Here is a 25,310-nt window from a genome sequence, read left to right on the forward strand (position 1 = left end):
GTACCCAGCAGATTGGTTATGGTCTCCATAATTATAATTATCATTATATACTTTTATAAGGTGCAAGCATATTCCACAGCATTTTGCAAAACTGGACTTTTCAGCATAAGAAATAATGGTACTGATGCAATAAGTAGCAGAGCTGGTTGTGCTCAGGGTACCAGCCATAGGTAGATTGTAAGATTCTGCTGCCCTCTGCTGTTATCACTGCATCTGATGACAGAGGAGCCACCATCATGGCAGAATTCCTTATTACAAGGCTGCACTGTACCAGCACTTGTTTAGCATTGCATCTCATATATATTATATATATATTTGCACATGTCATTATATAATTCAGCACAGCTCATGATACGGATCTCTAATGCTAATATACAGCAAGAAGATTATCCTACTGCTGGCAACATTTAGGTGGTCAACTGCAATCCGAAGAGGAACCTGACAGCTAGTGTTCAGTTTCCCTGCAGCACCCCCAGAGGTGACATCAAGCATTACACATTTCCCAATTAAAGATCATCAATATAAAATCTGTAAAAATTAAGGTCAAATCCCTTTAAAGGGACTATCAATATGATTCCCCTCCCAAAAAAAGAAATATTGATATATGCATGTAGCTCTGAGAAATCCGTGTTTGAATTGATGTGCAAATGAGGCTGAAGGACTATAGTAGATCTGAAGCCTCTGCCACTCCAGCTCTATTCCCTGCCCAGCGCCTCCTCCACCTCCTCCTTGTTTTGAATGACAGACTGTATGCCATGTAACTTCTGGCAAAAGAGACGTCAGTCAGGCAGCAGGAGGAGGCGATGCTGGGAGAGGAATAGAGCTGGAGTGACAGATGCTTCAGATCTACCATAGTCCTTCAGCCTCATTTGCATATCAATTCAAACTCAAATTTCTCAGTAATGGAGGAAAGGACTGGTCATGTGAATATATTGCTGGAATTGTCTTTTAAAAAAAAAGCTACATGTGCATATAAAATTAGTTCCGGGGGGCGAAATCCTACTAACAGATTCCCTTTAAATCAGCTGAACATTTCAAAATGATTTCCGAAACCAAAAGGTGAACTTAAAGAGGTTTTCTGCAGTTATTGCTTCCATTACACATAACATAAGTGATCTGAACCAGCATGTCCATACAATCATGGCTGTCCCGGTATGGTGGAAGTTCTAGTTTCACAACAGCTGAAAATCCACGCGTTGGACACCACTGCCCTATAGTTTCTACAGTGTTGACTGCTCTCTGATCAGTGACTTTAGACAAATAACAGACTTCGTCCTCGGTTGTTTTCCTGCCTCATCTTTTACACTTCATCGAAGATCCCTGTGTACTCATCGTCGTGATACATATTTGCTTCAAGTTCTTCAACATTCAGCTCTCAAGGACAGAGGAGCGATGGAAGAGGAATTTCACAAACCTCCGATGAATGTTTCATGCTCTAATAAAGCCTCAGAAAGTCTGGGAAAAGTTCTGACTCCTTCTACCTCTTCTACACGAAGGATACGTCTGGCTTATAAGCCGATGTGACTTGCTGGAAATCTCGTTGGAATTAGTAGTGGGAACGTTAATGGAATAACATTCGACCTTGGACATCATTCAAGTCTATAGAACATGACCAGACCACCAGTTTGAGAGTTCAAGGCAAAATAGTCATGGAACCAAAGCCGAAGGCATCGGAGTCTCAGTCCCTTATCAAGAAGAGGGGCAGAGGATCCCAGACAAACAAGGGCGGTTCTTCTCAGACGAAACGAAAAGGCATTATCAGGTAATGGCCACTGCTGACCTCAGGCAAAGATCATCTAAAAAGGTCCAATTGTGTGTATGTTGCAACAACAGTTAGGCTGGACAGACACCTTATATAGCTGTCGGACCAATAATGTCCCCCACTGTAGTCCCATACCATAATAATGACCCCCATTGTAGTCCCATACCATAATAATGACCCCCCATTGTGGCTCCAAACCCTAATAATGTCCCCAAATATGTCCTCATACATTCATAATGAACCCCATTGTGGCCCCATACTCTGATAATATCCTTCATTGTGGTCACATACCCTGATAATATCCCCCATTGCGACCCTAAACACTGATAATGCCCCCCATTGTGGCCCCATACCCTAATGTCATCCATTGTGTTCATACCCTATAATGTCCCCCATTTTCACCCCAAATCCTAATATTGTCCCCACTGTGGCCTCATACCTTAATAATGTCCCCCATTGTAGTAAAACATTCAAATATATCCCCCATTATGGTCCTATACCCTAATAAAGCCCTAAATTGTAGCCTTCCATCCTAATAATGTCCCCCATTGTGGCCTCATAGCTTAATAATGTCTCCCATTGAGGCCCCATGCCTTGAAACATCCCTCATTGTGGATCCATATTTTAAAATGTCCCCCATTGTGGCCTCATACCCTATTAAAGCCACCCATTGTAGCACCCCACTCTAATACTGTCCTACCTTGTAGCCCTATACCTTAATGTCCCCCATTATGGCCCCATACCCTAATAATATCCCCCATTGTAGCCCTATACCTTAATATCCCCAATTGTGGCCCCATATCCTAATAATGTCCTCTATCGTGGCTCCATAGCCTAATGATGTTCCTCATTGTGGCCCCCATACATTTTTTACATTGGATGTAAGCCATTGAAGGAATCAGCACTGAATTGGACAAATGGGAAGAATAATGGAGGCATTGGGTGACCGCGTGACAGCTGCCAGCTGCTTAACTTTTGGGCAACAGATTACCCAATTGTTATGGTAATTTTTTACATATGACCAAAATGTAACCCTGGTCAGAAAGCGTACTTTTGTGCCTTATAGATATCCTCCAGCACCGATGGGTTTGGTTACACTTAGCACTACTGGCCCAATTTGAGACATTTTTCTTATATTGTTTTCAGTATATGAAGATCTTACGTAGAGATTAGTAAATCAACAAATCATATTTGTTTCAAATTTCAACCAAATTTTGGATTCTGGCAGATCTGAAATTTTTGCCATTTGATTCACACACATCCATCAAAATGGCAACCAGTCGGTGAGCAATTTTCTGTCTTAGTTTGATGGATTGGAAAGGGGGTAAGATGGTAAATCACATCACCCGTCCGTATGCCACCTCTGCCGTTCCCGTGTCCTCCATGTTGGTCTCCGATACTTCCAATCTATGGCATCAACCTTGGGGTCAAAGCATAAGAAACGTCTTTTCGCAGTGTTGATTTGGACCGAATCTGATCCTCTAGTCAAATTGAGCAAATCCTCCTGAAATTAATTTCTAAAGTATCATTTATACCTGCTTAATTACAACAGTATGGCTGCATACTGCCCTGGAAACCATCACTCATGATACTCTTCATGCAGGTGGCATGGAGCTGTCTCAACCAACCTACTAAACCAAAAAGTCCTTGTCCCCAATGAAGAACTATCAAGTGACAGCGATTCTGGATCCCCCATAACCCGAGGACACAAGAAAAAAAGTGTGGGGCAAAAGATGAAAATTTTTATGGATAAAGTACTAACCACCAGAATAAAGGAAGCCAAGCCTGTGAACGTCCTTCAGGCTGCATCTTCTGGGAATGAGTCACTGGAGATGTCCCACAAACAGCATCATCTTCCTAAAATGATTCAACACCTCGCACTCCCACGGGAAAGAGTCAAAGGGTCAGGAAGGAGGATCTCACGAGCTGGTAAGAAGGTCAATCATTTTGTACAAATGTCATTTAGGCTGTGTCGGCTACATCTGTCTAGCAGGGACAAACATGTAAACTATGTGCACAGAACGTATTGTCCATCACATTCCTGCTCACTTCCAGGAAAACTCATAGACTTCCGAAAACGCCGATAGAATGTTATGCCCAATCAGATTCCAGCTCTTGCTTTTAGGTGCCCTTAAAACCAGTAACTTAACCTGTTACTACAGGAACTTGCTTAATTTTCACTTTGACCCTTCTTTAATAAATCTTCCCGTTGTATGATCCAACTTTGGCCGAGTTGTGAGCGGGAAATTTTTTTAATTTTTTTTTGCTTTTTAGTTTTTCTCTCTCTTTTTAGAAGTGCCGTAATTTTATTTTTATTTTTCTATCAATATATCATTATGGAGGCTTTTTTATTTTTACATTTTTTTCCAAGACGGGTTGTGGCTTTGAATAACTGAAAAATGTGGGAATGGTTAAAAAAAATGCAATTCTGCCATTTGTTTTTGAAACGTTTATTTTGTAGTAAAATTACCTGGAAGTCAGTAAAATTATTATTATTATTATTAACAAACTTATAAGATTTTTCTTTATATTTTAGTAGTTAAAAAATTCAAAACTGAAAAAAAAATTGTTCCGTTTCGCCATTTTACTGAAACCTGTAATTTTTTTTTTTTCATTGACGGAGCTGTATGATGGCTTGTTTTTCACGCATCAAGCTCTTGTTTATATTCATACTATTGTGGGGTACATGCAGTGTTTTCATTGCACTTTTTATGGAGATGCGGTGATCGAAAAACAACAATAAAAGCTGTATAGAAATACGTGTCAAACTCGGGTCGGGAGAGCCGCCATCCAGTCCAAGCATTGCAATGCGATCCTCGTCTGTGTTACACGGCCGTCTGACTGTGACCTTAAGGCCCAATTCATGATAAATGACTTGCACTTGTTTGTGTTTGTTTTTTCCTAAGTCACTTTTATTTATTTTTTGTTTTATGATATTTTTTGCTCCAAATTTTAACCTTTTTTGGACCTTTTGCATGCAGAAAGTCTCACGGTCCTCCAAAATGTTGCAAAATTTGCAGGGAAAAAGACAGACATACATAAAATCACTCCAAAGAGGGGGGATTGGAGTACATTTCTGCAAAAAAATTAGAAATTTTTCAAAAAGTTGCAATTGATGAATTGACCACAGACATCTGAAAACCACAATTGTTGCCCGTACTGATGAACATAAAGAAAAAAATACACAGGCAAACACATAAAAAAGAAGACGTTGTGGCGCTACCACCATGAGATACCGTGTGCAAAAATAAATCCAAATAAAGAAAAGAGAAAAAGAAGCACACACCAGGACTGGAAGAAGTGTTGGAATAACGCGAAACGGCCGTAGTCCTCACACTACCCGTATTCCTCTGCAACCAGTTTTTATATCTTCTACATTAAGCAATAAAGGACTCATTTAACCGAAAAGCATTAGTGCACATGCGCCGGCGCACTATGTCCCGGAACACAGCGAAATACTTCCGGGACATAGTGCGCCGGCGCATGCACACTAATGCTTTTCGGCTTTGCCCGCAGTTGGGCAAAGCATACTGCGTGTGCGCAAGGCAAGATTGCCTTGCGCACGCCACGCGTGTTCTACGGAGGAAACCGAATCAACTTCAAGACAATATTGCGGCCAGCGGGAAAGGAAGGGATGAATAAAAGACCCGAAAACACCGCCCATCGGACCGAAAAAAAGGCCCGCCAAATTCAGGTGACAGGTTCCCTTTAAGGGTGCCATATAAATCAGATCGAGATTGGACCATAATGCACGGACTGGCTGGCGGCTCTCCCGTCCCGAGTGTGACAGCTGCATAGAAATATATGAAGCTGTCACGCTTGGATGGGGAGAGCCGCCGGCCAGTCCGTGCATTACGGTCCAATCTCGGTCTGAATTTTACTGCTGTCTGCCCTTACCGGCTAAGAGATGGTGAGTGATTCTTTTTCTCTTTGATCTATTTGTATATGGAACACATAAAACAACCCCAAATAAAAAGAAGTCTACATTTCCAAGATAATTATTTTGGCGATTTTTTTACACCGCGTAATTTCGAAAAAAAACCCGCAAGTAACTTATTTGACCTAAAACTGCGACATCAAAAGCGCACCAAATACCGTGGGAACGTAGTCTAAGGTGCAAATGAAAAACAGGCGATAAACATCAAAATTGAACAAAAAAAAAAGTAATAATGAATCTACTCTTAGGCTATGTGCCCACGTTCAGGATTGTTCGCAGAATTTTACAGATCAAAACTGGAGGAAATCCGCTCGCGTTTTTATCGCGTTTCTCTCTCGAATTCTCGGATTTTTTCGTGTTTTTCTAGCGGATTTTTCTGGAGCTTCCCACTACTATATTACATAGTGGCAAATCCGGAGATTTTCTGCAAAATTAATGAACATGCTGCGTTTTTTTCCGCGATGCATTTTTTTTGCGGAAAAAAACACGGCATGGACACAAAAATTGCGGATTGCATTCCAATAATGGGATGCTTAATGTAAGCTTTTTTTTAGCGTTTTTGCAGTGGAAAACCGACGAAAAAACGCAAAAAAAAAAACAGCCTTAGTGTCTCCTTTAATGATGGAGCTGACAGTTCACCTTGAGACGAGACATAAACTAACAGACTCAGATTTATTTGTTATTTTTCTTTGAAAGCAATTCTTCAACTGGATATTCATGTTGTAGAGGCAGAGACGGAGCGGATCACCACGGACAAAGTGATAGTGCGCTCCAAGAAATCCACCAGGCGAGTGTCTGTCACCTCGCTGCCCGCAGGTCTACAGAAGGTACAGCTCTGATTTCATTCTTGTCAGGTGTCCATCCCCAGGATATAATCAGGAGAAGTCATCCATATTCTCCAACACAACCTGCTGACGATAGGAACTGGCAAAGCTAATTTGTGGTGGAAATCATTTCCTGCAGTGAATGTTCCCCTGTGTTCCTACTGTGATTGACTGTAAAGCTAGTCCTAGGATAAAAATGTACCCCCAAAACAATGCCATATTTTACAACTATAAGATAAGTTGGTTTTTTTTTGTTTTTTTTTTAAGGAGGATTTTTTCTCCAGAAAAAAATGGTACCGGAGATATCAGTGTCCGCGTGTCTAAGGCCGGCGTCACACTGGCGAGTTTTACGGACGTAAGAGCGCAGAAACTACATCCGTAAAACTCGCATAACATACGGCACAATTATTCTCAATGGGGCTGCTCCTATCAGCCGTATATTACGGATCCGTAATATACGGCTTTCTACGGCCGTACAAAATCGCAGCATGCTGCGTTTGTCAGCGTATTGCGCAAAAAAATCGCCAATGAAAGTCTATGGGGGCGAGAAAAATACTGATTCCACACGGACCAGCAGTGTGACTTGCGAGAAATACGCAGCGGTGTTAGTGAAAAGTCGGTAATTCAATTGCCGGCTTTTCATTTCTCCTGCACAAACCCGACATGATATGAGACATGATTACATACAGTAAACCATCTCATATCCCTTCTTTTTTTGCATATTCCACACTACTAATGTTAGTAGTGTGTATGTGCAAAATTTCAGCGCTGTAGCTGCTAAAATAAAGGGTTAAATGGCGGAAAAAATTGGCGTGGGCTCCCGTGCAATTTTCTCCGCCAGAATGGTAAAGCCAGTGACTGAGGGCAGATATTAATAGCCAGGAGAGGGTCCATGGTTATTGGCCCCCCCCCCCGTGGCTAAAAACATCTGCCCCCAGCCACCCCAGAAAAGGCACATCTGGAAGATGCGCCTATTCTGGCACTTGGCCACTCTCTTCCCACTCCCTGTAGCGGTGGGATATGGGGTAATGAAGGGTTAATGCCACCTTGCTATTGTAAGGTGACATTAAGCCAGATTAATAATGGAGAGGCGTCAATTATGACACCTATCCATTATTAATCCAATTGTTTGAAAGGGTTAAAACACACACACACACATGATTTAAAAGTATTTTAATGAAATAAACACAGCGGTTGTTGTAATAATTTATTGTTCTCTCAATCCATTTGCAGGCCCTCGCTTGGCAAAATAATAAACGCACAAGATACATACCTTCTGCTGAACTGTCACGTCCCACGAAGTAATCCATCTGAAGGGGTTAATTATTTTACAGGCAGGAGCCCTGCTAATGCAGCTGTGCTCCGTGCTTGTAATTCCCCGGCGAATGAATGAAATGTAGGTCATTGACCTACATTTCCTTCAGTTGCGGTGATGCGCCCCCTGGTGGATGTCCTCATATGACCTGGAGCGTGGGGAAAAGTTCCCAGGCTGCAGTTCATGAGAACATCCAGCAGGGGCGCATCACCGCGACTCAATGTAAGTACAGATCACTCTGCTTTCCTTTCAGCACCCGGGGATTACAGGCACGAGCGAGTGGTTTATCGCAGCTCGTGCCTGTAATATTAGTTAACCCCTTCAGATGGATTACTTCGTGGGACGTGATCTGACATCAGAAGGTATGTATCTTGTGCGTTTATTATTTTGCCAAGCGAGGGTCTGCAAATGGATTGAGAGAGCAATAAATTATTAAAACAACCGCTGTGTTTATTTCATTAAAATACTTTTAAATCATGTGTGTGTGTGTGTTTTAACCCTTTCAAACAATTGGATTAATAATGGATAGGTGTCATCATTGATGCCTCTCCATTATTAATCTGGCTTAATGTCACCTTACAATAGCAAGGTGGCATTAACCCTTCATTACCCCATATCCCACCGCTACAGGGAGTGGGAAGAGAGTGGCCAAGTGCCAGAATAGGCGCATCTTCCAGATGTGCCTTTTCTGGGGTGGCTGGGGCAGACGTTTGTAGCCGGGGGGGCCAATAACCATGGACCCTCTCCTGGCTATTAATATCTGCCCTCAGTCACTGGCTTTACCACTCTGGCGGAGAAAATTGCGCGGGAGCCCACGCCAATTTTTTCCGCCATTTAACCCTTTATTTTAGCAGCTACAACGCTGACATTTTGCACATACACACTACTAACATTAGTAGTGTGCAATATGCAAAAAAAAGGGGGATATGAGATGGTTTACTGTATGTAAACCATGTCTCATATCCTGTCGGGTTTGTGAAGGAGAAATGAAAAGCCGGCAATTGAATTACCGGCTGTTCACAGATATCGCGCTGAACTAAATCTAAATACAGAATATATATATATGTGTCTCCATGACATATATATATATATACTGTATATATGTTTTCCCGAACATTTGCGCACATAAATCCATTAGATGTCGGTTTTGCAAGCCTGCGCGAAAATCTCGCAGTATGGATGCCATACGGATTACATACGGAGGATGCCATGTGCAAAATACGCTGACACACCCTGACTACGGATCAATATTTTGGGAACATTTCTCCGTATTACGGCCGTAGTACGGACGTATAATACGTGGCGTATTGTCTTACGCCAAGTGTGACGCCGGCCTAATACTTGCAGCACACGTGTGGAACCCGTGTGCCATATCAGTACCACACGTACAGGCGCCTGAGAAGCAGCGGTACAGTAAGCGCTGTTCCCCGGCGCCGGGTGCTGAAGATGGTTTGCATCATTCTACCCTGCTCTTCCGGCAATCAGCACGAGCAGGGGAGAATGATACGTTATAATTAACTGATAACAGCGGCGGCTGATGGGACTATTACTCCCATCAGTGTACACCTGCTGCCGCTAATACCAGTGAGAGCAGGCGGCGGCTGATGGGACTATTAGGGTATGTGTCCACGTTCAGGAAACGCTGCGTTTTTGACGCAGCGTTGAGCCGCAGCGTCAAAAACGCAGCGTCCAGGTGTTACAGCATAGTGGAGGGGATTTAATGAAATCCCGTCTCCACTGTGCATTAAAAAACGCATGCGTTTTTCCCGCAAAAACGCACATGCGGTGCGTTTTTTCAGAACGCAGCATGTTGCTACAATGAGCAAAACACGCAGGAACACCGCAGGTGACCTGCCAGTGACCTCAGGTGCATTTTTGGTCAGGATTTTACCTGCATAAAATCCTGACCAAAGCCTGAAGCAAAACTGAACGTGGACACATACCCTTACTCCCATCAGCATATACCTGCCGCTGCTAATATCAGTGAGAGCAGGAGCTGCTGATGGGAGTATTCATCACCCGCCGCTTGCCTGTAAATAAATAAATAATCTGGTGTGGGTTCCCTAGTATTTCCCATAACCAGCAAGGACAAAACTCACAGCTAGGGGCTGCAACCCTCAGCTGTCAACTTCAGCAAGGCTGGTTGTCAAGAATAGGGGGTCCACACGCTGTTTTTTTAAAAAAAATATCTAAATAAATTGAGGTTTTTTTCATAGATTTTGTAGCACAAACTGAGATGAATCTCTCCAAATCCTCTTCAAAATAATCAAAACTCCTCAAAAACGTGAAAGTTTCTGCTCAGTTTATGCTCCGAAATTCTCTGCAAACAAAATGTGCACATACCCAGATTGCTTTTTTTCCCCCACACTAAAACAAATGTGGGCACAAACGGCACCACGTGCACTACAAGCATATTTCTCATATTGCCCATTTGATATAAATAGGAAGATTATTCAAAAAGTATGTTTTTCATGTGTGTTCTAGAGCAGAATTTGCTCCAAAAATCTATGACAAAAAGCTCCCTATAAACAAACTGTAACAGGGGGAAAAATGTATAAAAAATGCTCCAAATGATAAACCCCGCCAGAATAAGAGCTATAGCATGTAATGGGGATGTAGCGCCACCTGTAGACTGCAGATGGTACTGCTTGCCATCATAAACCAACACAAAACATTTTTTTTATATAGGAGTATGTTGCCTGCCTGACTGCTCGTGCACATATGCATTGCACACATACATGTTTTAGATATGTAATTGTATTACGTTTTTCTTTAGGGGTCCTATTCATCAAAAAAAAGGCAATTTGCTCTGGTTAAAAGGAAGAAGAAAGCAGTAGAGAAGGTGAAACATCAGTCCGAGTACACGGTCGGCAGTCTGCAGACGCAGGTACTTGCTAGAGATGAGCGAGCACTAAAATGCTAGGATGCTCGTTACTCAAACTGAGCAATTTCTAATGCTCGGATGCTTGTTTCGAGTAACGAGTATAATGGGAATCAATGAGAAATCCGAGCATTTTTCCAGCAGACCCTAGAAAGAGGTCTGGGGGGCAGTGAAAATGTTGAAATGGATGGAAAAAGTGCTGAATTGATTGAGAACAGCATGGGGAAGACCCTTGAAAGCATCTCTGACTCCCACATGGCTGAGAACAAAAGGCGTCATACTTTTCTTCCACTTTAAGGACTGACAATAAAACATTCAAAATCGACAAGGAATTGGAGTTTACAGGAAAAAAAAATGTTAAGAAATATTCTTTCCTGTATAATGACTTGTATAAAAGGGAAAAAAAATAATTAAAAAAATAATAATTTAGTTAAACCAAATTTTTTTTTATTATTTTTTATTAATGTTCATTAACCCCTTCACCCCCAAGGGTGGTTTGCACGTTAATGACCGGGCCAATTTTTACAATTCTTACCACTGTCCCTTTATGAGGTTATAACTCTGGAACGCTTCAACGGATCTTGGCGATTCTGACATTGTTTTCTCGTGACATATTGTACTTCATGATAGTGGTAAAATTTCTTTGATATTACCTGCGTTTATTTGCAAAAAAAATGGAAATTTGGCGAAAATGTTGAAAATTTTGCAATTTTCCAACTTTGAATTTTTATGCCCTTAAATCACAGAGATATGTCACACAAAATACTTAATAAGTAACATTTCCCACATGTCTACTTTACATCAGCACAATTTTGGAACCAAAATTTTTTTTTGTTACGGAGTTATAGTCGTTAAAAGTTGACCAGCAATTTCTCATTTTTACAACACCATTTTTTTTTAGGGACCACATCTCATTTGAAGTCATTTTGAGGGGTCTATATGATAGAAAATACCCAAGTGTGACACCATTCTAAAAACTGCACCCCTCAAGGTGCTCAAAACCATATTCAAGAAGTTTATTAACCCTTCTGGTGCTTCACAGGAATTTTTGGAATGTTTAAATAAAAATGAACATTTAACTTTTTTTCACAAAAAATTTACTTCAGCTCCAATTTGTTTTATTTTACCAAGGGTAACAGGAGAAAATGGACCCCAAAAGTTGTTGTACAATTTGTCCTGAGTATGCCGATACCCCATATGTGGGGGTAAACCACTGTTTGGGCGCATGACAGAGCTCGGAAGCGAAGGAGCGCCATTTGACTTTTCAATGCAAAATTGACTGGAATTGAGATGGGACGCCATGTTGCGTTTGGGGAGCCCCTGATGTGCCTAAACATTGAAACCCCCCACAAGTGACACCATTTTGGAAAGTAGACCCCCTAAGGAACTTATCTAGAGGTGTGGTGAGCACTTTGACCCACCAAGTGCTTCACATAAGTTTATAATGCAGAACCGTAAAAATAAAAAATCATATTTTTTCACAAAAATTAATTTTCGCCCCCAATTTTTTATTTTCCCAAGGGTAAGAGAAGAAATTGGACCCCAAAAGTTGTTGTACAATTTGTCCTGAGTACGCTGATACCCCATATGTGGGGATAAACCACTGTTTGGGCGCATGGGAGACCTCGGAAGGGAAGGAGCGCCGTTTGACTTTTCAATGCAAAATTGACAGGAATTGAGATGGGACGTCATGTTGCGTTTGGAGAGCCCCTGATGTGCGTAAACATTGAAACCCCCCACAACTGACACCATTTTGGAAAGTAGACCCCCTAAGGAACTTATCTAGAGGTGTGGTGAGCACTTTGACCCACCAAGTGCTTCACAGAAGTTTATAATGCAGAACCGTAAAAATAAAAAATCATATTTTTTCACAAAAATTATCTTTTCACCCCCAATTTTATATTTTCCCAAGGGTAAGAGAAGAAATTGGACCCCAAAAGTTGTTGTACAATTTGTCCTGAGTACGCTGATACCCCATATGTGGGGGTAAACCACTGTTTGGGCGCATGGGAGAGCTCGGAAGGGAAGTAGCACCGTTTGACTTTTCAATGCAAAATTGACAGGAATTGAGATGGGACGCCATGTTGCGTTTGGAGAGCCACTGATGTGCCTAAACATTGAAACCCCCCACAAGTGACACCATTTTGGAAAGTAGACCCCCTAAGGAACTTATCTAGATGTGTTTTGAGCGCTTTGACCCACCAAGGACTTCACAGAAGTTAATAATGCAGAGCCGTAAAAATAAAACAAAAATTTTTTCCCACAAAAATTATTTTTTTAGCCCCCAGTTTTGTATTTTCCCGAGGGTAGAAGGAGAAATTGGACCCCAAAATTTGTTGTCCAATTTGTCCTGAGTGCGCTGATACCCCATATGTGGGGGGGAACCACCGTTTGGACGCATGGAAGGGCTCGGAAGTGAAGGAGCGCCATTTGGAATGCAGACTTAGATGGAATGGTCTGCAGGCGTCACATTGCGTTTGCAGAGCCCCTAATGTACCTAAACAGTAGAAACCCCCCACAAGTGACACCATGTTGGAAAGTAGACCCCCTAAGGAACTTATCTAGATGTGTTGGTGAGTGCTTTGACCCACCAAGGGCTTCACAGAAGTTTATAATGCAGAGCCGTAAAAATAAAACAAACATTTTTTCCCACAAAAATTATTTTTCAGCCCCCAGTTTTGTATTTTCCCGAGGGTAACAGGAGAAATTGGACCCCAAAAGTTGTTGTCCAATTTGTCCTGAGTGCGCTGATACCCCATATGTGGGGGGAACCACCGTTTGGATGCATGGGAGGGCTCGGAAGGGAAGGAGCGCCATTTGGAATGCAGACTTAGATGGAATGGTCTGCAGGCGTCACATTGCGTTTGCAGAGCCCCTAATGTACCTAAACAGTAGAAGCCCCGCACAAGTGACCCCATTTTGAAAACTAGACCCCCCCAAGGAACTTATCTAGATGTGTTGTAAGAACTTTGAACCCCCAAGTGTTTCACTACAGTTTATAACGCAGAGCCGTGAAAATAAAAAATCCTTTTTTTTCCCACAAAAATTATTTTTTAGCCCCCAGTTTTGTATTTTCCCAGGGGTAACAGGAGAAATTGGACCCCAAAGGTTGTTGTCCTATTTGTCCTGAGTACGCTGATACCCCATATGTTGGGGTAAACCCCTGTTTGGGCACACGGGAGAGCTCGGAAGGGAAGGAGCACTGTTTTACTTTTTCAACGCAGAATTGGCTGGAATTGAGATCGGACGCGATGTCGCGTTTGGAGAGCCCCTGATGTGCCGAAACAGTGGAAATCCCCAATTATAACTGAAACCCTAATCCAAACACACCCCTAACCCTAATCCCAACAGTAACCCTAACCACACCTCTAACCCTGACACACCCCTAACCCTAATCCCAACCCTATTCCCAACCGTAAATGTAATCTAAACCCTAACCGTAACTTTAGCCCCAACCCTAACCCTAACTTTAGCCCCAACCCTAACTGTAGCCTTAACCCTAGCCCCAACCCTAGCCCTAACCCTAACCCTAATGGGAAAATGGAAATAAATACATTTTTTTTATTTTTCCCTAACTAAGGGGGTGATGAAGGGGGGTTTGATTTACTTTTATAGCGAGTTTTTTAGCGGATTTTTATGATTGGCAGCCGTCACACACTGAAAGACGCTTTTTATTGCAAAAAATATTTTTTGCGTTACCACATTTTGAGAGCTATAAATTTTCCATATTTTGGTCCACAGAGTCATGTGAGGTCTTGTTTTTTGCGGGACGAGTTGACGTTTTTATTGGTAACTTTTTGGGCACGTCACATTTTTTGATCGCTTTTTATTCCGATTTTTGTGAGGCAGAATGACCAAAAACCAGCTATTCATGAATTTCTTTTGGGAGAGGCGTTTATACTGTTCCGCGTTTGGTAAAATTGATAAAGCAGTTTTATTCTTCGGGTCAGTACGATTACAGCGATACCTCATTTATATTATTTTTTTATGTTTTGGCGCTTTTATACGATAAAAACTATTTTATGGAAAAAATAATTATTTTTGCATCGCTTTATTCTCAGGACTATAACTTTTTTATTTTTTTGCTGATCATGCTGTATGGCGGCTCGTTATTTGCGGGACAAGATGACGCTTTCAGCTTTCAGCGGTACCATGGTTATTTATATCTGTCTTTTTGATCGCGTGTTATTCCACTTTTTGTTCGGCGGTATGATAATAAAGCATTGTTTTTTGCCTCGTTTTTTTTTTTTTTTCTTACGGTGTTTACTGAAGGGGTTAACTAGTGGGCCAGTTTTATAGGTCGGGTCGTTACGGACGCGGCGATACTAAATATGTGTACTTTTATTGTTTTTTTTTTGTTATTTAGATAAAGAAATGTATTTATGGGAATAATATTTTTTTTTTTTTTCATTATTTTGGAATATTTTTTTTTTTTTTTTTTTACACATTTGGAATTTTTTTTTTTTACTTTTTTACTTTGCCCCAGGGGGGGACAATACAGATCGGTGATCTGCCAGTTTGCATAGCACTCTGACAGATCACCGATCTGAGAGAAGTGCAGGCTGCTTCACAGTGCCTGCTCTGAGCAGGCTTCTGTGAAGCCACCTCCCTCCCTGCAGGACCCGGATCCGCGGCCATCTTGGATCCGGGTCTGGAGCAGGCAGGGAGGGAGGTAAGACCCTCGCAGCAACGCGATCACATTGCGTTGCTGCGGGGGGCTCAGGGAAGCCCGCAGGGAGCCCCCTCCCTGCGCGATGCTTCCCTGCACCGCCGGCACATCGCGATCATGTTTGATCGCGGTGTGCCGGGGGTTAATGTGCCGGGAGCGGTCCGTGACCGCTCCTGGCACATAGTGCCGGATGTCAGCTGCGATAGGCAGCTGACACCCAGCCGCGATCGGCCGCGCTCCCCCCGTGAGCGCCGCCGATCGCGCTGGACGTACTATCCCGTCCGTGGTCATGGGGGCCCACCCCACCTCGACGGGATAGTACGTCCGATGTCAGAAAGGGGTTAAACAATTGGAAATGTCAGTGTAATTTATGAAGGAAGCAAGAGTTGACAAAATTAGATGGAAGAGGGACTCAGATACACCCTGTATTAGACGTGAAGGAGGGCCTCATTCACATTAGGTTCAAATTGTCCTGTAGTGGTACTCCTAGACCCATAAAAGCTAAGCACTAAGTGCAAAGCCTGCCAAAAATTACAAGCAGAGTCATCAATACACCCTTGAAGGCACCCTCTGTAGAACTTCATTCAAATGTTGTGAATACAGTGTAGTTGTGGTACTCCTACACTCATAAAAGCTCTCCACAAAGTGCAAAGCCAGAAACAAAAGTTATAAGGGTCATCCAAACACCCTTGAAGGCATCAAATGTAATGCCTCATAAAAAAAATATGAAAGTGTAGTTGTGACACTTCTTCACTCATAAAGGCTTTGCACACAGAGCAAAGCCAGAAAAAAATATAAGGAGGGTCATTCAGCATCCCTTGAAGGCAACAACTGGTGGGCCTCATTTAAATATTTTGAAAGTGTCGTTGATGTACTTCTACACTCATAAATCCTATGCACAAAGTGCAAAGCCAAGAGAAAATTATAAGGACATAATACAGTAATCCTCTTCAGGTGTCCTCTTCTTCTTTTCCTTCCTCGGGAGGCTGGGGGGACTGCCTCCACATGCCTCCTGAAACCCAATTCCCAGGTGCTTGGGCTGTAAGTGGCGCTGCTTCGGGTAGTACCTGAGGCTCTAACATGTAGAAATGGGAGACAGCCCCCTGTGTCACCTGCACTATCTTGTGACCCCTCATAGGAGGTGGGGAACCCCAAGTTCAGTCCGATCTATCGGGAGTGGGAGCCTCTCCCAGGCCCATTCATTTTGCAAGAAAGGTTCATCCTGCTTCCTTCTTTCTCAGATCACACCCACTGCATACCAGTGATGTCGGCCCTCCATTTTGAGGAATGTGACCCTGGTTCCAGCCGTCAGCTCTTGCAGCCTTCAAGGCAAGTGTTCAGTCTCTACTGCCCGCTGGTTGAACAAGATGTGATGATCGGTCCCAAACTCTTCTATGGACCCCCATCTCCATCTGCCATTCGTACGCAGTGACCTGCCTCCATGATGTTTACATGGTTGGCTGGTCCACTAGCATGTCTCCAGCCCTGGTCCTGGCTCACCTCCTCTCTTCAGACCAGCCTAGGCCCCGCAATCCCCACACCAGTTGCTAGATCCTGGCTCTCCCGTCCGCATTCTGCAAGAACCCCAGCGGTGAAGACTGCGGCTTCGGTTCGGGCCTTGGTGGTTCTGGGAAAGCATCCGGTTCTGGACCATAGGCTACTGCCACCTCTGCTGTCACACCAGTTTGGTCTGGCTCTGATATTCCTCCAGTTGTTCCCTCAGGGGTCTCACGGCATTGTGCCATCTTGTCGGCCACTAAGCACGTTACACTGTAAGGATTACTAATTCAATGCAGAGAATTTTTTTTTTTTAACAGTTTTTGAGTGCTATATACCACCGCCTTGTCGTCTACCAAGCACGTTACACTGTATGGATTACTAATTCATAGTTACATAGTTACATAGTTATTAAGGTTGAAGGAAGACTTTAAGTCCATCTAGTTCAACCCATAGCCTAACCTAACATGCCCTAACATGTTGATCCAGGGGAAGGCAAAAAAACCCCATGTGGTAAGAGTAAGCTCCACAATGGGGAAAAAAATTCCTTCCCGACCCCACATACTGCAATCAGACTAGTTCCCTGGATCAATGCCCTATCAAGGAATCTAATATATATACCCTGTAATATTATACTTTTCCAGAAAGGCATCCAGTCCCCTCTTAAATTGAAGCAATGACTCACTCATTACAACATCATACGGCAGAGAGTTCCATAGTCTCACTGCTCTTACAGTAAAGAATCCGCGTCTGTTATTATGCTTAAACCTTTTTTCCTCCAGACGTAGAGGATGCCCCCTTGTCCCTGTCACCGGTCTATGATTAAAAAGATCATCAGAAAGGTCTTTGTACTGTCCCCTCATATATTTATACATTAACATAAGATCACCCCTTAGGGTACCGTCACACAGTACCATTTTAATCGCTACGACGGCACGATCCGTGACGTCGCAGCGATCGTATGATTATCGCTCCAGCGTCGTAGACTGCGGTCACACGTTGCAATCACGGCGCTGGAGCGATGCCGAAGTCCCCGGTAACCAGGGTAAACATCGGGTAACTAAGCGCAGGGCCGCGCTTAGTAACCCGATGTTTACCGTGGTTACCAGCGTAAACGTAAAAAAAACAAACAGTACATACTTACATTCCGGTGTCTGTCCCCGGCGTTCTGCTTCTCTCCACTGTGTAAGCGCCATAGCCGGAAAGCAGAGCGGTGACGTCAGACGTCACCGCTGTGCTCGCTTTCCGGCTGGCAGACGCTCACACAGTGGAGAGAAGCTGAGACGCCGGGGACAGACACCGGAATGTAAGTATGTACTGTTTGTTTTTTTTACGTTTACGCTGGTAACCACGGTAAACATCGGGTTACTAAGCGCGGCCCTGCACTTAGTTACCCGATGTTTACCCTGGTTACAAGCGAACACATCGCTGGATCGCTGTCACACACAACGATCCAGCGATGTCAGCGGGTGATCAAGCGACGAAAGAAAGTTTCATACGATCTGCTACGACGTACGATTCTCAGCGGGGTCCCTGATCGCTGCTGCGTGTCAGACACTGCGATATCGTAACGATATCGCTAGAACGTCACGAATCGTACCGTCGTAGCGATCAAAATGGTACTGTGTGACGGTACCCTTAGCCTTCGTTTTTCCAAACTAAATAGCCCCAAGTGTAATAACCTATCTTGGTATTGCAGACCCCCCAGTCCTCTAATAACCTTGGTCGCTCTTCTCTGCACCCGCTCCAGTTCAGCTATGTCTTTCTTATACACCGGAGGCCAGAACTGTGCACAGTATTCTAAGTGTGGTCGCACTAGTGACTTGTATAGAGGTAAAATTATGTTCTCCTCATGAGCATCTATGCCTCTTTTAATACATCCCATTATTTTATTTGCCTTTGTAGCAGCTGCCTGACACTGGCCACTGAATATGAGTTTGTCATCCACCCATACACCCAGGTCTTTTTCATTGACGGTTTTGCCCATAGTTTTAGAATTAAGCACATAGTTATACATCTTATTACTTCTACCCAAGTGCATGACCTTACATTTATCCCCATTAAAGCTCATTTGCCATTTATCAGCCCAAGCTTCTAGTTTACATAAATCATCCTGTAATATAAAATTGTCCTCCTCTGTATTGATTACCCTGCAGAGTTTAGTGTCATCTGCAAATATTGAAATTCTGCTCTGTATGCCCCCTACAAGGTCATTAATAAATGTTAAAAAGAAGAGGGCCCAATACTGACCCCTGTGGTACCCCACTGCTAACCGCGACCCAGTCCGAGTGTGCTCAATTAATAACCACCCTTTGTTTCCTATCCCTGAGCCAGCTCTCAACCCACTTACACATATTTTCCCCTATCCCCATTATTCTCATTTTATGTAACAACCTTTTATGTGGCACCGTATCAAAAGCTTTTGAAAAGTCCATATACACTACATCCACTGGGCTCCCTTGGTCCAGTCCGGAACTTACCTCTTCATAGAAGCTGATCAAATTAGTCTGACATGAACGGTCCCTAGTAAACCCGTGCTGATACTGGGTCATGAAGTTATTCCTCTTCAGATACTCCAGTATAGCATCCCTTAGAATGCCCTCCAGGAGAAAATATTTGAACTATTTTTGGAGGTTTATATACCACCGTAATGTAACAATAACCACGTTAAACTCTATGTATGACTAATTGAACCCAGAAAAAAAATTGTTAACTTTTTTGGAGTGTTTTATACCACCGAAATGTAACACAAAGCACGTTAATACTCACTGGATTACAAATTTAATCCAGAACAATTTTTTTACACTTTTTTGGAGTATTATATACCACCGAAATGTAACACAAAGCATGTAAGACTTTATGGATGACAAATTCAATCCAGAAAAATTTTGAAATACTTTTTTGGAGTGTTATATACTACCGAAATGTAACACAGATGACATAATACTCTATGGATGACAATTTCAATCCAGAACATTTTTGAACACTATTTTGGAGTGTTACATACCACCAAAATGTAACAGAAAGTACGTAAAACTGTATGGATGAAAATATAGTCAATTTTTTCATCCCCCAAAAAAAGAATGTGGTCACGTGCAGCAGCTTTACATTTAGAAAAGCCCTAAGCCCTGCCTAAAGGCTGTATTCTGCCCCTCCCCCTGCTCCTTCAACTGTCACTAGGCTAAATGCAGCATGTATCTGATACAAACCACAAAGCCCAACATTAGCCCTTAGAGGGACTGTTAGTTTGATGGTTCAGCATCAGCAATGGTATCAACACTACAGGACCCTGATTACTTAAACTGTGGACACACAGGCCTGGATAACTGCTCTCTCCCTCCAATCAAAACTGTCCCTAAACTATGTAATGGCGTCAATGTGCCGAGTGTGGCGGAGTCTGTCCTTTCATAACTTCTAATGAGGTAATGTGGCCAGCCAATCACAGTAATGCGACCACCAAGATGGCTACTGCATTGCAGTGACTGGAAGGCAATACCCTCATGTTTATTGTCTGCATGACAGGGGCCAAATATGTGGGGCGCGGATTTGGGCTTCAAATCCGAGCACCAGCTACTGCTTGTTGAGTGCCGAGCACGACCAGACACATATGTACTCGAGTGATATCCAAGTTTCACTGGGGACATTCGCTCATCCCTAGTGTTTAACCAAGCACAATACATATAAATGCACAACTGTTACGTCTTGTCTGAACCATCTACTACGACTTCTACCACAAGGCAGCACCGCGCTTGGGATGCAGTTGGGGTTCTATTTGGCTGAGACTTGTAGTTTTACTACAGAATGCTGATTATTGGTTGTAATCAGCTCTCTACTCTGTGACTTTGATGGAACCACTCCCTATTTAAACTCCCAGAGGCTATTTCTTGCTGCCAGTTCTAGTTTGTTACTGCCCATATGTTTGTTTCAGTCCTAGTGTCCTGAATTTTCCATTTTTTAGTTCCTGGACGCAACTTATATGTTGACTACTAGACTGTTTCTCAGTTTTGTCCTTGACTTTTACCTCCTTGTATCCAGCTGTACAACCATTCACTTTGCCAGCTCGCTCTACCGGCCAGCAAGATCTCCATGGACCTAACTGAGGGTAACGTGCGTAAGTCCAGATCTGCGTATAGGGGTTAAACGGTGAAGGCCAGGGTTCTCTTGGGACCTTCTAAACTAAGTGACCTGCGCCGAGTCTGTCCGTGGAGTCCCTGTTAAGAGCTGCCTGCCGACCATGAACAGAACTTCACTACAATGACACAAGAATACATATCAAGCTGTACAGTTATCCTCAAAATGTAGGGCGTGATGCACCCAACTGCCGTGTCTGGGAGGTCAGCTGGGTTTTTGATGATTCCTTCGGAGATGTTTGGCTATGACTTCCACCTAAGACCCCATAAAACGACAACATAAATGAGTGACGCTGGGTGGAACGGCAGCCACTGAGTTCAATGGATGATGATTTATCCTTCTTTTTTTTGTAACACTGCTATATAACCATAACTACTGTGATCGCTGAGGGTCCCAGCTGTCGAACCTCCACCGACCAGCAAGTTAGCACCTACTCTATAGATAGGTGATAATTTCTAAAAAATTTAAATAACCCTCTAAATTGTAAGAGGGCAATCACAGTCCAAAGATGCATTCACAGATTTCTGTAGGATGCAAAAATGAAATCCTAGCATCCCCTGCTGGTGATTTACCTTCTGTGTAGACCACGAAATTGACAATTAACTTCACCCCGTGCATAAAAGAGAGCCAGCTTTAGGAAATGGTCACTTCGCTTGATCTAATTTGATAGATCATGTGAAAAACAATCTGCAAATCACTTTTTATATAATGGATGTTACTTTACCCCTGAAAAATGACATTTTTCTGCTTGCATCAAATTCACATTTAAGGCTTTTGCACAAGTTTTAATGCCAGTTTTTTTTTTCAATCCTCGTCATTTTTTTAGGTTTGGGCACTAACGAGGATGGATGTAGTTTTCATTATCCAGATGTTCTCTGCTAATTATGTGCGACTTGTTGCAAAACGTTTGAGCAATGGTACTCTGGTGACCTAGTGGACAACAAAACTTATCTAATCTTTCTTTGTGCAGTTGCAGACTAACATTGGACATTTTAAAAAGGCACAAAGAAGGAAATGAGGGGGAAAAAAAATAAACTTTCCATTTGTTCCAAATTTAGTAAACACTGCGTGCTATTTCGATGAATTTGGCACAAAGTCCAGCAGCGAAAAAACAAACCAGAATGATCAGACAGAAAAAAGGATGTGATAAAAACGTAGCTGATGAATCGACACCGAACTGTGTCAGTTCTTTGTAACTTGCTGTCCACTGCCTGTTGTCATGTGTAATCCAGAGTAATCGAGCAGTGGAGGCATTGGGGTGGATTACAGTAAGCGGGGGGCGGGGCTTTGTCTCTCTACAGTAAGCATGGGCGGGCTTTTTCTCTGTACAGTAAGCGGGGGTGGGGTTTTGTCTGTCTACAGTAAGCAGGGGTGGGGCTTTATTTAGCTACAGTAAGTGGTGATGGGTTTTCGTCTCTGTATAGCAAGTAGAGGCAGGACTTTGAGCTACAGGAAGTGGGGGTAGTGTTTTATCTCTGTACAGTTATTGGGCGCGTGTCTCTGTCTCTCTCTCCAGGAAGTGGGGGCGGGTCTTTGTCTCTCTACAGGAAGTGGTGGGGTTTTGTTTCTCTACAGGAAGCGGGGGCAGGTCTTTGTCTCTCTACAGGAAGCGGGGGCGGGTCTTTGTCTCTCTACAGGAAGCGGGGGCGGGTCTTTGTCTCTCTACAGGAAGTGGGGGCGGGTCTTTGTCTCTACAGGAAGCGGGGTGGGTCTTTGTCTCTCTACAGGAAGTGGAGGTGGGGTTTTGTTTCTCTACAGGAAGTGGGGGCGGGTCTATGTTTCTACAGGAAGCGAGTTCTTGTCTCACTGCTCTAGCATGTGTCTAAAGGCATAGCATAGAGTTTGGCTTTCAGTACAAGTTAGGTATAGACAATGGCAGGCTTAGTAGCTGCTGGGAAGTTGAGGTAAGGCAGTTCCTGCACTGATCGTGCTGGCAGAATTCTGATGAAGTGGAACAACCCAATCAGAAAATATAACTGGCAAGTCTCAGAGCATGAGAATTGGGACAGTCTCAGGACATGAGACAGGTTTCTTTGTACGAAATGCAGTGTTAATTTGATGCGAGGGATAGGGACACCAAGAACAGGCCTTTCTATGGGTTTTAGTGTTAAAGCAGAGATACCCTTTAAATGGAGATCACTACAAGATAATACAATTCCTAGATAAAGTTCAGCTATTTATGCGCACTGTTTATATAAAACGGTCTGTATTGGTGCAACCGTTGAATTTTCCTGACCGTCACAGCATCTGATCCTTGATTTCCAATTCCAGGTCGATGATCTGATCGAAACGATTGCAGACAAGTCCAGTAAACTCCTGGCGCAGCGACACGAGGAGCTGCGCGAGTGCGAATCTCTCGGGGACGAAATACTTCAATGTTCTAAGCAGTTTCAGAAAATCTCCAAAAAGAACGCGAGAAAGTACAAATTTAAGAACGTTTGTTTCCCTTGTATCTGCTGCTGTTACTAGAGAATCATTATCTCCTACGTCACATGGAAAGTTTCATCCTCTTCTCCCGGCAGTGATAATAACGAGGATTTTGATTGCGGTCACTTGGTTATGTGACAGGATCCATTACAGCATCAAATAAAGTGGAGCGAAAAAGAAAACTAATAATCTCCCGCTGCGGCTCATTATTTATACCATTTCATGTGAACTACGATGAATAAGTGGAAGGGAACGCAATTGGAGGTCAAATAAACGGCTCCAGTGTCTGAAATAACAGCTGTGGTGTTATCTTTATCATCAGCACGTATAGCTGCTTGGCTTCCGCTAAAAATGGCGCCTTTTTTGTAGCGATCCCATGTGCCAATCATGAGAAATCAACAGTAAAAGCAATATGCAAATCAGGCTGGAAGTGCACTGGGGTGTGTCAATGAAGTCTACCCGCACTGACACGCCCACTCCCCAGTGCACTTTCAGCCTGATTTGCATATTGCTTCTACTGTCGATTTCTCATGATTGGCACATCGGATCTCTACAAAAAAGGTATCATTGCTATCGGGGGACAAGAGCCAATCTAGTCATACAGCTACTTCCCACATATAAAAACGTTCCGACAGCTTCCCACTAAAGTATCATTTATATGAAATGTGTTTTTTCATTTATGCAGGTAATAAGTAATAAGATTAGAGAACAGATTTTTTTTTTTCTTTAGGAATGACGCCATGCTCATCTGCAGATTGCATCTCACCTTCATTCATTTTCATAAAGCTGAAGTACAAGATCAGAAAATACCTATGCTTAAAGAATGCTGCTCTGTTTAGTGAAAAAAAAAAACAGGAAACCTATTTCTTTTCCCGATCTTGTAATTCCCCTTTAAAGAAGACCATGCTCTCTATGGCTGAAACTAAAATAGTGATTCTAGGATGTCAGAAGTAGGAGGAAAAAATAGGACTGATGGTGCGGCTCCTGATCCTCTCGTAGAGGGAGAAGATCTGAAGAACAGTACAACACAAAATCCATTCATTGTATTAAACGGTTACGTTTCCACTCTAGATTAAGGCCTTCATCAGGTGGGTAATCTCACTGTCTCTCCTCACAACTGGGGTACAACATTTCCCAGAGATTACAGCTGGATCATCTTGCTCCTCCATAATTTATTACCACTACTCTTTATGGACAGAATACAGAACTAATAATGTGTGCGATAAAGCTCAGATATTCTAAATTACCACTGAAACAAGAGGATAACTGCTGCATTTTTTTAATACAACAGATACTTTTTAACCATAAATGGTGTATATGCGTATGAAGCACAGCTGAATCTGTGGGCGGCTGTGTCTGTGCGTATGTAGCAGGCGTGCGTCTGTGCGTATGTAGCAGGCGTGCGTCTGTGCGTATGTCGCAGGCGTGCGTCTGTGCGTATGTACCAGGCGTGCGTCTGTGCGTATGTACCAGGCGTGCGTCTGTGCGTATGTACCAGGCGTGCGTCTGTGCGTATGTACCAGGCGTGCGTCTGTGCGTATGTACCAGGCCTGCGTCTGTGCGTATGTACCAGGCCTGCGTCTGTGCGTATGTACCAGGCCTGCGTCTGTGCGTATGTACCAGGCCTGCGTCTGTGCGTATGTACCAGGCCTGCGTCTGTGCGTATGTACCAGGCCTGCGTCTGTGCGTATGTACCAGGCCTGCGTCTGTGCGTATGTACCAGGCCTGCGTCTGTGCGTATGTACCAGGCCTGCGTCTGTGCGTATGTACCACGCCTGCGTCTGTGCGTATGTAGCACGCCTGCGTCTGTGCGTATGTAGCACGCCTGCGTCTGTGCGTATGTAGCACGCCTGCGTCTGTGCGTATG

The 25,310-nt window shown here is 43.3% G+C and overlaps 2 protein-coding genes across 4 annotated transcripts in view; one reads left to right on the forward strand and one right to left on the reverse strand.

Moving 5' to 3' along the window:
• Positions 1-3,641, reverse strand: part of LOC143787297 (cadherin-related family member 3-like) — a 52,134-nt gene extending 48,493 nt beyond the window's left edge. Inside the window, exon 1 of the mRNA XM_077275888.1 lies at positions 3,525-3,641. The gene's annotated coding sequence lies outside the window, so the exon portion shown is untranslated. The remainder of the gene's footprint in view (positions 1-3,524) is intronic.
• C8H3orf49 (chromosome 8 C3orf49 homolog) lies at positions 855-23,865 on the forward strand. Of its 3 annotated transcripts, none has more exons than XM_077275889.1 (5): positions 855-1,762; positions 3,366-3,691; positions 6,396-6,526; positions 10,615-10,725; positions 23,288-23,865. In XM_077275889.1, exons 1-5 carry the CDS (start codon positions 1,650-1,652, stop codon positions 23,483-23,485), a joined length of 879 nt encoding a protein of 292 aa, XP_077132004.1. In that variant the 5' UTR covers positions 855-1,649; the 3' UTR covers positions 23,486-23,865. The 3 variants fall into 3 exon arrangements, with proteins under 3 accessions (XP_077132004.1, XP_077132005.1, XP_077132006.1); XM_077275890.1 differs by having other exon boundaries at positions 6,426-6,526; XM_077275891.1 differs by lacking the exon at positions 23,288-23,865 and adding an exon at positions 16,630-16,711.
• Positions 23,866-25,310: the final 1,445 nt, after the last annotated feature.

The sequence above is a fragment of the Ranitomeya variabilis genome, chromosome 8, assembly GCF_051348905.1.
Source record: "Ranitomeya variabilis isolate aRanVar5 chromosome 8, aRanVar5.hap1, whole genome shotgun sequence".
Classification (NCBI taxonomy): domain Eukaryota; kingdom Metazoa; phylum Chordata; class Amphibia; order Anura; family Dendrobatidae; genus Ranitomeya; species Ranitomeya variabilis.

Coding starts and splice junctions, on each gene's coding strand:
- C8H3orf49 (XM_077275889.1), top strand. CDS start 1,650: ATGGAACCAAAGCCGAAGGCATCGGAGTCTCAGTCCCTTATCAAGAAG. Junction 6,527..10,614: donor TGCCCGCAGGTCTACAGAAG/GTACAGCTCTGA, acceptor GTTTTTCTTTAG/GGGTCCTATTCATCAAAAAA. Junction 10,726..23,287: donor TCGGCAGTCTGCAGACGCAG/GTACTTGCTAGA, acceptor TTCCAATTCCAG/GTCGATGATCTGATCGAAAC.